Source organism: Rhineura floridana, chromosome 6 (assembly GCF_030035675.1).
Source record: "Rhineura floridana isolate rRhiFlo1 chromosome 6, rRhiFlo1.hap2, whole genome shotgun sequence".
Taxonomy (NCBI): domain Eukaryota; kingdom Metazoa; phylum Chordata; class Lepidosauria; order Squamata; family Rhineuridae; genus Rhineura; species Rhineura floridana.
Window position 1 is genome coordinate 20,077,152 of NC_084485.1, and position 15,153 is coordinate 20,092,304.

The following is a 15,153-nucleotide window of genomic DNA, read 5'->3' on the forward strand; positions in this document are numbered from 1 at the left end:
ATTAAGTATCAGGTCAAAATCACCCAACCTTCCCTTGTCCCCCACTAGTAATACCTCAGTCTTATCGGGGTTCAGCTTCAGCCTGTTCTCTCCCATCCATCCACTTACGGACTCCAGGCACTTGGACAAGGTATCCACAGCCAACTCTGGTGAAGATTTAAATGAGAGATAGAGCTGCGTGTCATCCGCATATTGGTGACACTGCAGCCCAAAACTCCTGATGATGGCTCCCAGCGGTTTCATATAAATGTTAAATAGCATGGGAGAGAGGATAGAACCCTGTGGCACACCACAGTTGAGGGGCCAAGGGTCTGAAACCTCATCCCCCAACACTACCCGTTGATATCTACCGGAGAGATAGGAACGGAACCACTGTAAAACAGTGCCTCCAATTCCCAGTCCCTCCAGGCGACTCAACAGGATACCGTGGTCGATGGTATCGAAAGCCGCTGAGAGGTCCAGGAGGACGAGGAAGGTATGTTCTCCCCTATCCAACGCCCTCCTCATATCATCCACCAGAGCGACCAAGGCTGTTTCAGTTCCGTGTCCAGTCCTGAAGCCCAACTGGAAAGGATCTAAATAATCTGCTTCCTCTAAAAGGTGGCCTAACGTCAACACCCTTGTCTGGTCCTGACTGAACCCCATCCTCTGCGAGGATGGGAATAAAAGTAAAAAGAGGGGCTACTGACCTCCCCAAAGGTGCAGCATACCAGCCATATTTGTGATCTAGGTACATAGGAAGCTGCCTTATACCAGGTCAGTCAGTTTGCTCTGTCTAGCCCAGTACTGTCTACTCTGGCTGGGAGGGGCTCTCCCGAGTCTCATACAGCGATAGTTCCCATTAAGTGTTACCTGGTCCTTAAAAAGAAAGCACAAAAACAAATAAAAAACCCCTGGAGATGGCAGGGACTCAACTCAACCTGCTACTTTCTGCATTCAGAGCATATGATCTACATCTGAACTGCAATCCTAGTCCTGCTCATGCAACTTGCGCAAGAGCTTTCTGGTCCTAGGCACATCACAAAAAGGGGAGCAGGGTTATCATTAAGTGTCTATTAAAAAGCAGTGCATTATTTATTATTATTATTATTAGTAGTAGTAGTAGTAGTAGTAAAGTAGTAGTAGTAGTAGTAGTAGTAGTAGTAGTAGTAGTAGTAGTAAAGTATTTATATACTGTCCTCTCAAAAACATCAGGGCAGTGTACAGCAACATAAAACACCAAGATCTGGAATACTCAAGGCCAGAGTACGCACCTGGAATCAAAAGCCAGCTGAGCCAAGCAGCAGTAACTGCACTCTTCTCCTCTGCTATATAATTCCATGCTGTTCCTTTTTCCCCAAACCTACCACAATCTGCAAAAGTAGAGCGAAACCATGCCATTTCTAACCACCTCTAACATATTTTCTCTACCATTATGACAACAAAATGCCTAAAAGGGCATTGGCTCACAAACTCTGGCTTACTAACTAGCCATTAGCAATAGCCACCAACCCCTCCTGCTGCCTAAGTCTTATGATACATGCCCTTGTGAGGAGAGTGAGGAGTATGTGCTGGAGTACAGAGAAGAGACAACAAACGTATTTCCCACTGCTTGGGAGGACTTCTGCTGTTTCTTAGCTTCTCAAAATCCTACAGCAAATAAGAGCTCTGAGAAAGGGATCAGTGTACCACTGGCTGTCTTGCAGATGCAGATTATGGAAGCCTGTAAAAGGAGAATATAAAACTAGCAAAATAATGTATGTGTGTACGTGCAACACAGGGAACAGCCTTACACTAGGTCAGATTACTTATGTAGCCCAGGTGTGGGGGAATCAGCTCCAGCAAGTATGTCCAATGACCAGGGATGATAGGAGTTGTAGCTCAGCAAAACCTGGCCAAAGGGTTCCACACCTGATCTAGACCAATACTGTCCTCCTAGACTGACAATGGCTCTCAAGGAGAGGTCTTTCACATCACCTGCTACCAAATCCTTCTATCTGAAGGGACTGAACTAGAGACCTTCTGCATATTGAACTATGGCCACTCCCAATTTAGCCTAGCCAAATATATTATGATACATTTCAAAGTTAAAAACATACTTTTTGTAAATAGATCTAATACATTTCTTACCACCTACTATAAAAAAGGCTGCAGGCAGCTTTCAAGAAATGCAAATATACAAAACATTTAAAGCATAAACATACCAACTTACAACACACAAAACTACTAAAAATGCCAACACAATTATAAATTAATTAATACTTATAAGAAGGAGAAAGAATCAGTCCTTCAAATTCCTAGGAACCTGGTGGGGAAAAGACAGCAAAACTGGTGCCAGACAGATCTCAAAGGGGAGAGCATTCACATATGGGGGAGGGGCAACAAATGAAAATGCCCTCCCCTTTGATGCCCTCCCGACCTCTCTTGGAGGGGGCACCCTGAGAAGGGCCTTGAACTATCACTCAAGGTAAGGGTAGGATCAAGTTGGGAGAGTTGTTCTCACAAGTATGGGAGCTCAAGCTGTATAAGGCTTTATAGATTAAAACCAGCACATATAGACAGCCAGTGTAGTCGGGCCAGAATTGATGGTATGTGGTCCAATTTATCTGGTCCTGGTATTAGTCTGGCTGCTGCATTCTGCTCTAGCTGCTGTTTCCAGCCTGTCTTCAAACACAGTCCCATCTAAACTAGGAGGTACCAGAGCATAGACCACTGAAGCTAGGTTATCCCTGTCCACATAGAGGCATAACTCAGCCACCAGCTGGTAGAAGACCCTCAAGAGGTAATGATGAGTCGAGGAGAACCCTCGCCCTAAAGCTACAAACCTACTCCTTCAGGAGTAGACAATCCCACCCAGAACAGATGGAACGTCACTCAACTGGTCATAAGAATAATCCACACACATCATCTCTGCCTTGTCAAGACTGAACTTCAGTTTATTTGGCCCTCATCCAGTCCATTATCACGGCTATGCACCAATTCAGCACACCCACCACTGCATCAGTGGAAGCTGGAAAGGAGAACAGAGCTGCATGCCATCAGCATACTGACAACACATTCCAAAACTCTGGATTACCCCACTCAGTATTTTCATGCACGTGGAATAGCATGTGGGACGAGACCAGAACCCCATATTGGAAATTCCCATATTAAAGAATGCAACATCGCAAACATATCAGAGTGGGCCTTGATTGGCTCTACCACCTCAGGCCAGTGTGTAATAGGCCTCTAACAATCCAAGAAAGCTCCATTACACAGCATAACGAGGATGTAATTAAGAAACATTTCTTCAGTCTTCGCAGTGAGCACATACTAGCGCTCCTCTCTCTCTCCCCCCCATAGGAGCCCAGGACACATTCATTAGCTCTGTTCCCTAATAAGGTGGCAGAACTTGACTCTTCACCCCCTCTCCGTTCAACAAACATGCTATAAAAAGAACTTTTGCTTAAATGGTACAACTTCCAGAAAGAAAATTTCTGCTTTCAAACACCAGCAGCCAGCCAACTACCATTTCATCCCTTATGCCAAGGGGGATGGGGAGTGGGGGAACCAAACAAAATGCTAAGTTTCATCAACAGAGAGGCCTGAATCCTAAGAACTGTGAGAAGAAGAAAGGTCACAGATGGGAAATGTTCCAGTTCCCTCTCTCCTCCGGCCCTCCACAAGCCCTGAAAAGCCACTTTAGATAACCCGAAAACCCTCCACATCAGCACAGAATGGGGCACAGGGGACTACTGGAGGAATGGGAACCTGCTCTGCTTGGCACCAGATGCCTCTGCCCAATTTTGAGCAAATTTCCAGAAAGGCTTTTCAGAGGAGTGCAGAGGAAAGGTGTGAGGGGACAGGACAATCCTCTTCTGTAAGCTTTCTTATGCTTATGGTTCTCAGGATGCAAAATGGAAAAACTAAATACTGAATGAAAGTGTACAGGATATTGGTTAAGCATAAGGCATGTCATGGCAGGTAACAACGTTTTATATAAAATTTGAATTGAAGACACGTTCTATTTTAACATTCTCGTTCTAGCAAGAGGTCCTATGTTGACCCACAATCAACTAACAACAGGATAACCCTTCCCCCATGCAACTTGTTTCAAAGTAAAGAAGGTTCCCAGCCCAGAATATATGTTTTTATCAAAACATCTCCATCAACTCACAATGAAGTTATGCCTATACTTTGAACAGATGATTAAAAACAGGAAGTGTTTCGCATGTTGATTCTTTTGCCCTTGCAAGAGATTGCAATAAAATTGTAAGAGGTTGTACTTACTACTGTGCACAATCGATCAACTGATATTCATTAGATCTCTCGTAGCAGGCTTTCACACCCTCATCTTGCCAAAGTGTTTTTGTATGTTCATAGAACTCCTGAAAACAATGATAAAGGGAGCAACAAGTCAGCAGGATCTATACAAAAAAAAAGGGGGGAAAGGCAACATGCTTTCACATAATGAACAACCAACCAAATAAACTAATTCTGCAGAAGTTCTAAGAACCCTCCTAACTACAAACAGGTTGCTACATTAACTGATATCCTGGATCTCCACTTAATTATGTTCAGTACCCATTATAAAAAGGATTAAATTATTTTGAAATGTCTCCTGAGATAAGGGAAATTTATCTAAAATCTATAAAATACTCTTACAAGTAACTACTGGATCCACAGATTTTCTTAAAGATATTTGGGAACATGATTTGGGCATATCTATAGATCCAGCAAAATGGAAAAAATATGGAACATTATAACCTTCCACTCATTATCAGCCCATATACAAGAAAGTTCTTTTAAATTAATTCACAGGTAGTACCTGACTCCCCATACCCTTAGCAGATTTTCAGGTAATAACAGTCCATTGTGCTGGAGGTGGTGTGGGGAGCTGGGTAGTTCTGTGCAAAAATAAAGGAATTTTGGAAGAGTGTATTATTTTATGAAATGGGACTCATTACACAGTCATTATGTCTAGATCCTAGAATGGAACTTTTTTTCTGTATTTGAAGAGAGGGGGAGGATATCTCACATAAAGATCTCTTAAAATGTGTATTAGAAGCAGCAAGAATAACAATTGCCAGAAGATGGAAAAAAACTGGTAATTTAAAACCAGACCAGTATCAATAAATTTGGTCTATCACATTAACAGAACAACAAACAAACCAGATTAAGAAACACAGTGGACAAATTTCAAGCAACTTGGTTCAGTTTATTGCCTATGTGGCATAAAAAGAACATAATTGGCAACCACCAAACACTGACTTCTTTGGAAAGTCTGTATAAGATAACCCTAATGGAAAAAGAGAACAATTACTAAACAAGGATGGTCAACAAAAAAATGACTTCTTCTGATGCTACAATATGATGATGCTCTTTTTTGTTTCTTTGTCATGTGTTATGTGCTGATATTTGTATACCAAAAATGAAATAAAACATTATTGGGGAAAAAATATTCAAATGTCTCAGAAACCAAAGCATGAACACTTGTATTCTCACCAATGTAGGGGCATGCTTCATTCAGTATGGTCAATGCTTATGTAAAGTACAAACTACTTCATGTTCTTGCTAACTTCTTTTTTTTTTACAAGAGATAGAGAATTTTCTATAAGAAAGAATGGCTATAACTTGTTTTAAGGAAAAAAATTCTATCCTTATTCAAACAACTTGCTATATTGAAACCCAATGTAAGAATTTCAATTTTAAAAAACCATACAGAAGAATGGTGTACTTGATATAAGCTGGTGTGTAGCAAAAGTCACCAGGAATAGACAGGTATGGGGTACAGAAGTGCCAGCCACTCAGCATGGCAGACAGAGCTCAGAACAGTCAAGTCCCAAATGATTACAATATACCTCATTCTCTTCAGCGCCACAGAATGCTGTATAGAGCAGTGCATTAATGGCTCTTGGACATCCTCCATCCTATTTGTGGGCAGAGAAATTGGGGGAACCATTTCAATCGAATTTATCCAGGTGGAGAAGAAATTCTCGTTTCTTAGCAGTGTGCTCTCCAGTAGCGCTGCCTTCTCTCCCCCACCCCAAATGTAAGGATTTTGGTTATTTATTTATTTAATTTGCTGGCACTGCAAGGGGCAACAGCAATAACTGTCTTGGCAGCCTGGCCACCATTCTGCACACTACATAATAAAATTTAAAATGGTAGAGAACATTTGTAAAAAAAAAAAAACAATCCTGCAAAGTGGCCTTATTTTTGGGGTGTGCATGTGTGCAGAGGTGAGAGAAAAAGAAATCTCAGAAGTTTTACCCCCAAAGTATCTTCTGATCACTTCAGTTCACCTCTAGAATGCACAGAACATTCTCTGACACCGAGGTTGGGGCTGCTCCACCCAGCTCATGCACATAAAGATGATGAGCCACAATTTTAAAACACGTTTCTAAGAATATAACAAATAAGACTATTCCACCTTTTTAAATATCAACACTAATATCTTAATTTTTTTTCATTTAGATTCTAGGTTTTGCACTATGTTCTAAAAACTCTTGAGAATCCTGAATAAGCGAGGTAAGCCTGACTGGCCTTATTGAGAGAAACTCTGCATTCAAATGAAGTAAAAACCAGTTTCTGTCACAGAACCAAATGAAATTTTCAGCTCAGCAACATTTAACAGATAATTAATATTTTCTGGTTTTATGGTTATATATTGTCCAAATAGAGAAGAGAACATTAAATAATCGGGCTTTACCAATTAGTTGGGAGAACTGCACAAAGAAGAGAGAACACAAAAATTATTTTGGAAACAGTCAAACTACTTAGAGACTTCTAAAGAGCAAAATCTTGGTACTATTCACTTGTGTTGACTTGTTTTGGAATCCATTCTGAATTGGTGACTACAGAAGTACTGGATTTTCAGGTTCCAGAAAGAAGAGAGATCTCTGGAAATGACTCCAAGAAAAATACAACATGACGCTTCAGCCCATGACCAACTTAGCAAAAGATTTGAGGAATTGAACTTTTATCTGTACAGTAACAACAGTACACTACTATTAGAATTTGTTACATTCTCAGGAAGGCTCAGGGAAAATGTAGTTTTACTGTTCTTTTAACCAAGCTTCAGTGTTACATCTGTTCCAACACTACCAGGTTCCCTCCCCATCAGGGTTTTCATCCTTGTCACTCAAAGGAAGAGATAACTTACATGTATCAAAAGCTATCACAGATCATATACTGGTAAGGGAGCTTGACATCAGCTAAAAACACGGTACTTTTTAGTTCACACGAGAATCATCATGTGCTGAGTAAAGAGTAATCCACATTAAATTGTGTGCCCCCTTTTAAACAAACCACATGTGCATAATCCCAGGATATGTGGTACAAGACTAAAATATTCTATATTTAAATATGAAGATAAAGCCACAAACATATGAAACACTATAATAAATAATAATAATAATAATATTAAATTTATTAGTCGCCCATCTGGCTGGATGTCTAGCCACTCTGGGCGACGTACAAGATAAAAACAATACATTAAAACGTTAACATTTAAAACCATAACAATAAAAACCTAACCCACCCCAAAAGCCTGCCTGAAGAGCCAGGTCTTCAAGGCCCGGTGGAAGCTCATCATAGAAGGGGCATGGCGGAGATCATTTGGGAGAGAGTTCCACAGGGTGGGGGCCACTATTGAAAAAGCCCTCTCTCTAGTCCTCACCAGTCTAGCTGTTTTAACCGGTGGGATCGAGAGAAGGTCTTCTGAGGCTGATCTTGTTGAGCGGCATCCCTGACGATGCTGGAGGCGCTCCTTCAGATAGACTGGGCTAAAACCGTATAGGGTTTTAAAGGTCAAAACCAACACCTTGAATTGGGCCCAGTAAACAACTAATCATTATCATTATGAGAAATCATTAGTGGAAATTAGTTTTCCTTTGATATTTTTAGCTCCCCTTTTACACAAGTCAATCAGGTTAACTGAACAAACTAAAGGGTTTGATATTCTATACAGATGCAAAGCATGCTTCAGGGGAATGGCAGTTCTCTTCCTGCTGATTATGCATATAAAAGCCATACTGATGATTTTACAAATTAACCCTGAACAGATAGGTATTAATGAATACATGCAAAAGACAGGCAGACATAAGTGACACCTAAACTCAGAGCTTGGAAAAGTTACTTTTTTGAACTACAACTCCCATCAGCCCAATACAGTGGCCATGCTAGCTGGGGCTGATGGGAGTTGTAGTTCAAAAAAGTAACTTTTCCAAGCTCTACCTAAACTCATTAATTCATGCAAGAAATGGTAACCTATACATTCCATGACTTTCTGGAACATCTAAAGACGTGAACTTCACTTAAGTTTGACTAGAGTGCAGGAATGAAGTAACCCAAATCCAAATCTCAGGGCAAAACACAAAATTGGGCTTACATTTGAAGGGAACATCAGATTCACACTTTAGCTCAATGAATAGTGGGGAGATTAATAAAATTACTTGTAGATATTTCAGCAGCATTTGCTGCAGCTATACACATATGTATTAGAAGAAAAGAATCTGCAGCAGAATAAAAAAATGCTTTAGAACAATTAATTTCTGTTGGATCTACCCAAGATGTGAACTTTATGTTCCAATTCTTCTAAATCTCCCCAATAACTCCTTTTCAGTCTATCCTTTTGAGTTCTTTGCCAGCAAGTCGTTCCCCATTTCAATTAATGCATCAAGCAATGCCAACACTTCTGAAGTACAGAGCTGCTCTTCCACACAGGCTTAGTCCTTCAGTGGGTCTATGCAACTTCACAATGCAGGTGGGAGTTCACATAATGGAACATTATAAAAACATGCATACATGCAGAAAACTAGCATGCTGGGGAGATTACTTTGAAAAAACCCTCTCCTTGACATGTTAGACTTCTAGATGCAGAGGTTTTTTGTATGGAAGAACATTCAGTGCACTCCTACCTAAAATTAAAAATGGTACACATTCCAGGCAAAGGTTCACCATCTTATCACACAAGCTGCAGGAACTAGGCCACAATTTTCAATTTTCTAATATGTTTGCATTAACCATTCCCTGTTGATGGACCTGCAGTTCCAACACAGGCAATGACCTGATGGTATTTACTATTTAAACCTTTTCATGGAAATCCTACTCTTAAATGGTGCACTTCATTAAGTGACACTTTTTTTTTTAGTGACAATAACATCTGAACCTATACTTCCATGTTTCTAGTGTCTGAAACAGATTTGTTTTAAAAACAAAATACATGCAACGTACATAAAGTGACGAACATTTCAGTATTTCTGGCCATGCCTTAAGGAAGCTCAGTGGATAGTCTTAGCAAAACAAAAGACAATTCTACTGGCCATATTAAGCATTAAGTGGTAGAACAAGAGTTTGTACAAAAATTAATGACGTAAAATGAGTCTTAAACAGGGATTACTGATAGTTCGCCTGTTACTAACTGCAAATTGTTTGACATTGTGTTCTTGCTCTCCCATGTAATTTGTAGCATAAAAGCTGCTACAGTTCCCTTTAAACATGAAAAACACTGAGAATAAACATTCCATTAACTGCCTTGTACTGCTTGCTGCCAGTTATTCCAGTTTTGCACCTAAAAAAATAGATTGTAGCCTATGAAAGGTTATGTTATACTAGGTAGTCTGAAAAGATGCTACCAAGTTCTACTAGTATTAGAATTCCACTCTACTAATTTACGAAAGGCTGACTTGGGGCTAGGCCACAGTCATTGTTATTTAATTCACTGAGGAAGAATTTGAACCCAAGTCTGAGGGGGTTTGCATTTATCTCTGAACAATGGGATGCATTCTCAAGCAACGTTCTCCCTTGAGACATTTCTATTCACAAGTGAAAAAGGGAAGAAAGGAGGAGGTCCAGGAGGTCCCAGGCATTGTAGGAAGAGCTTTATTTTGACAGGTATGCTCTACTGGGGAATGATTCATTTATTTGACTGAGCATGAGCTGTAAGTTTCACAGCTAAAATGTTTGATTCATGAGAATACTACTTTCCTTGATGTTACCTTATACTAACCTGAACCTATCTTTTTAATATGGTTATTAACTTTTCACATGGGATGGAAAAAGAATCCAAGTCCACATTCCTTGAACTTCTTAGCTGGGAAATCAAAATCAGGACCCACAATCAATACTAACATTTAGATTAGCGGATTATCAGCAAATAACTGAGATATGAGCCATATGAATTGTATGAATTCAATGGGATCAAGTTACAGGAAACTAGATTTTGATTGAGCATCAGGAAAAACTTCCTAACTGTTAGAGCAGTGTAACAATGGGATGACCTAGGGAAGTGGTGGGTTCTCCAACGCTGGATACATTCAAGAGGCAGCTGGACAGAGACCTGTCAAGTGTGCTTTAAATTGGATTCCTGCATCGAGCAGGGGCTTGGACTTGATGCCCTTGGAAGTCCCTTCCAACCCTACAATTCTCTCATTCTACCTTTTAGTAGGCAATTTTTCACTGAGTCCACTCCCAAAGAAGTTTAAACACATTGTTTGGATGCCACTTACCCTGTTTGAAGTTGCGGGTTTACATTACTGACAAATTAGGTGGAGAGTCGAGGTGGGGTTAATCTAGGTATGCAGTTTTCATTACTTTAGTTAGCTTCTTATCCCCCAAATGAAGAGTGGTTGACAACATTTACACACAAGACACAGCAGCCATTCAGCTTCCTCCAAGCAGATACAGCAGGGTGCAGCTGTGGGGCACCTTATAGGGCTCTAGCTAAAGCTTCTCCTCTAACCCAGGTGTGACACTGCCATGCCGAGCAGGTTGCAATATGCCAAGAATCACATTACGCTGAGATTCTTGTGGCCTCATCTGAAAGCACCCAGCAGTCTCCCTTGGCCATGGTCAAAACACATAGCAACGCCCCCACTCTTGCTGTAGGTACAGCTTATGCAGAAGAGAGGATTAAGTAGGAACATGGCACTTATTGATCAACATCAGATTTTACACTCCCCCCCCCATGTGTTTTATTGCTAAAAAGGATCGGTGCAGTGATGTGATGGAAAAGGGAATGCAGCCTTTGAGATTTCCTAGAGTTCTTGGTATTTAGTAGCAACTATGAAACAATCTGAATAGGAAAATAAACCTTAACAAAATCAAGACACAGATTCTACTTTTTGGACTTTGGCTGGTATTGCTAGCAGTACTTTTCAGTACAATATATAAATGTTATACAAACAGGTACTGTGTAAATACAAGAACCACTTCTACACTGACACGGTTGCACTTTTAAAAAATACTCACTTAAAAAATACAGTATTGTTAAATAAGCCAAATTTTCTTAACATTTAATAGTCTAAAAGCCAGAACACTTGAAGTCATTGTGCATTTAAAAAATATATACCAAGGATTCAAAACGAAATCAGAAAAAAATCCTCAAAGTCCTGAATTTGAGTCACTGACTATACTTCTCAAGGGAATAGTCAAGAAAGATGAAGTAGCTTAAAGTAACACAAAACGTGGATTTTTAAAAGATAGGCAGACCACTACCCAAAGCCAGCAAGTTCTAATTTCAGTTTGATTAAGAGCCAATTAACACAGGGAGCTGGTGAGCAAGACCCTGCATGCACAGAACCTATGAGAGACTATTGTTACAACTAGCTGTTCTCAGCAGCACCTGGGTTCTTCAGCAGGTAAGACAGGAAGAATAAATCACAGCAGCTTCCATGCTCATCCAGTCTGCTGTCTGTAGAAGTCAGGTATGAGCAACAGAAATTTACTGTAGATGGTATGCAAAGTTGAAACACGTTACTTCTATATATTCTACAAGATCTTATACCCCACTGGTGTTCAATAAGCACTGTGGTGTAGAAGGAGAACATGCTTCTTAAACCCAGCCTCTGTTTGAGCTTCTCCAACATCAGGAAAGAGGCTTGACTGTCAATACTATGGGTTGCAGTTCATATGAAAATAAATAAATAAATATGGCCAGTAGAGGGTACAAAGCAAGCAAAAAAACCCGCATAAAGAGGCAGGCATAGGTAAGTCAACATACTATGGGAAAGAGACATCAAGTCCAAAGCCGATCATAATGTGCCAACTTTGACCCCCAACTATACACAATTCTTTAGTGGCATAGGTGCCACTACTTCCACAGCTCTACAGATATATGAGGACTTTCACACACATTGCCCAGCCTCACCACCATACAAATGATGTACCACCCAAGGGGCTGGGAATGGGCAGAAGAACTTAATCCTGTTCCATGTCAGTTTTGTTGATGCTGCTCAATTATAAATCTGCCCCATCCCATTTCTTGCACATTTTTTCAAAAGAATGCACCAAAACAAATTCTGCATTTAAATTTTTGCATGTTTAGCCATTCTTCCCCTAAGATACACATTTTATATGCTTTTCAGTGCATTTCTCCCTAAGACATGCATTTTGTACACATTTTTACATAATATATATATATATATTTGTGCACACTTTTTGAGAACAAAAAATGGAAACGGACTGCCTTTAAGTCAATCCCGACTTATGGCTACCCTTTGAATAGTGTTTTCAGGGTAAGCGGTATTCAGAGGGGGTTTACCATTGCCTCCCTCTGAGGCTAGTCCTCCCCAGCTGCCTAGGGCCTGCTCAGCTTGCCACAGCAGCACAAGCCAGCCCCTTCCTTGTCCAGAACTGCTAGCTGGGGGGCAGCTGGGCTCCTTGGGACTATGCATCTTGCCCATGGCTGCACAGAGGTCAGGGCACGTAAACCCTGAGCCACTCACTGTGGGGGTGATCTTTAGCTGGCCCTTGACACCCAGGAGACACGAGCAGGGATTTGAGCTCACAGACTCTGGACTCCCAGCAGGGCTCTCCTCCCCACTGTAACAGCACTGTAAAATCTGGAGAACTGCATAATCCAATTGTTGTTGTGTTCTAAATTGCATTCAAGTTCAGGACTGTTGAACTGAGTTGGTCTGCTGCAAAAAGCAGACCAATATTCTCCCCTATCCCTAGAATTCTCTCCTCTCTGTTATCAAGGAAACACCAACTGCAGTGCATTTTAGACACAAGTTAAAAATGTATTTCTGTCTGGACATTTCCCCAACTGTTAATTGCTGGTTTGTTCTGATCTGTATTTTGATATTCTATATTTTGAAATTTTAGTTGGTGATATTTGCAGACATATATTGTATTTTAATGTATAATTTAGAGTTTTCATTCTTCTTATTGTAAATTGCTTCAAAAAATAAATGGTCTATAGTTTTATTAAATAAATAAATAATAAATTGGGAAGCTGCAAGGCAGCAGAATTCACAATGTTGAACACGCATGTAAAGACAGCCATAAAGCAAAAAGCAAGGTAGCTGGGTATCTGATATGGCCTAAATCAATATGTAGAAAAAATGGGCGATGAAGAGTCACGGTAAGGCTCTGATCCACTCCTAGCAACTCTGCATGGCTCTTTACATATGCCAATCCTGTCCCATTTCAGAAATTGTGCTCTATCAAAGTGAATGGCTTACAAACCTCACCAAGTTACCCATGCCATACTTTGCAGTAGGCGTGTTACCTGGAAAGAAAAGGCCAGACTGACTCTTGCATGTTGGTTTCTTGTCGTCATAACATCAACTCATCTGCTGCTATATTCTAACAGAGCACGTGATGTAACAGCAGCAATGCAGATTATTCCTGCAACTATATAATGGAAACTTTTCATAGAAGAACTCTAAAAATATCCTTCTGCTATCCATGAAAGACTGTGTAGTGTTGTCTACAATGCAAGATCATGATCTTATAAGTGTGAAAAAATCCAGATCCAAAATGTAGCCATGTCAACAGACCACTGGGTTACTTTCAGTACACATCACTTTTTCTTTTAAACAGAGGTGCAAAAATTCCTCTCTGCTCTTCACCAAAAACCCACCAAAGGATACAGTCCAAACGTAATTGAACAGATTACATAAGCTGAGAGGGCACTTGTAAGGAAACTAGTCTAGCTATGGACTAACTATGATTAGGTCATAGAACTTTGCAGAAATCTTTTCTCCACTGCTCAGGATAGTGTAATAATTAGCCATGTAGACAACACTATTTATGTTCACAACTTCTATCCTGCCTTTGCACTTGAAAATAAATAATAAACCAGAAATAAATATTGGTTAAAACAACAATACATTAAAGAAAACCAACTGTAAAACCATGCATTAAATGCAAAAAGGTGGGGAAAGTATGACACAAGTTCATTTGTAACTTCTGGAGTACCCTCCAGCTCTCTATCTGGACAGAACCCAATAGGCCGTAAGTTAGTTTCATGATCCATGTTTCAAGGCCTGCCTACTGGGGTCAGCAGAAGAGACCCTTGAGCATGCTATGCCGGATGGTAGAAAGATGGAGAAGGGCTTTCTGTGTTGTAGCACACAGCCCATGCAACTCCTTGCCCTGGGTGGGTTCTGTATAGCCCCTTGATTGGCCCTTCGCCACTACCTGAAAATCTGTCATTGATCTGATTTTTGCCTCAGCTCCTGCTCTCTCCAGAGTGTGAGGATTTGATTTTCTGATATATTTGTTACTGAATTTGTGTCACTTTTTCCACCTTTTTGTGAGTTGGGTGGATTATGGAAATAAAGACAAAATCACTAACTCCTGCGATGTAAATGAGGTCACCTTAGGTCTTGCCTGTGAACCATCTTATCCCTATGAAAAATACAAAGCTCATAATTAGACAGCAGTACTGCAAATCTGAAACCCTCCTTATGAAAGAAATCATTATTAGAACAAAGTGTTTTCCCTAGAGACCCATTACACATAAGCCAAATTTTGTTTTATGTGGGACACCTATGAGTATCTTTTGAGTTTAAAAAACCTCTGTGCATATGAGAGACCTTGAGGTGGCTACTTTCTGAGCTAGGGCTATTAGATCTGCCTGGACTGGACTACATATGAATCTGTATTGTCAGTCCCTAGATCTTCCTATGTCTCTCCATAGAAACAATAATTATATTCACAAATAGACAAAAAAAAACCCTTGCAGTTTAAGAACGTACCTATAGCCCACAGATACCTCTATCAAACTTTAAAAAGCAGGGAAATTGGGCAGCTATAGAGAATGCACTAGGGGAGCAGGAGACCTGACCTCCTCTCTGAGATATTGTACTGCCCTACAAATTTATCAAAATGCAAACACAATTTGGGTTGGTTTTTCAGAGTCCAACACAGTGCATATGTCTTGTTTCTGTTATTTGGGCTGAT

At 40.3% G+C, this 15,153-nt stretch overlaps 1 protein-coding gene across 8 annotated transcripts in view; it reads right to left on the reverse strand.

Annotated features, from left to right (window-relative positions):
- The window catches only part of GNAS (GNAS complex locus), a 265,132-nt gene that overhangs the window by 65,693 nt on the left and 184,286 nt on the right, over nt 1–15,153 (reverse strand). For 4 of the 8 annotated variants that reach the window (XM_061631144.1, XM_061631145.1, XM_061631148.1 and 1 more), the window contains exons 5-6: nt 5,820–5,888; nt 4,249–4,346 (exon numbers count right to left, since the gene is read on the reverse strand). In XM_061631144.1, the coding sequence (XP_061487128.1) occupies nt 4,249–4,346; nt 5,820–5,888 (167 nt within the window). The remainder of the gene's footprint in view (nt 1–4,248; nt 4,347–5,819; nt 5,889–15,153) is intronic. The other 4 variants (XM_061631146.1, XM_061631147.1, XM_061631149.1 and 1 more) reach the window with 1 other exon arrangement.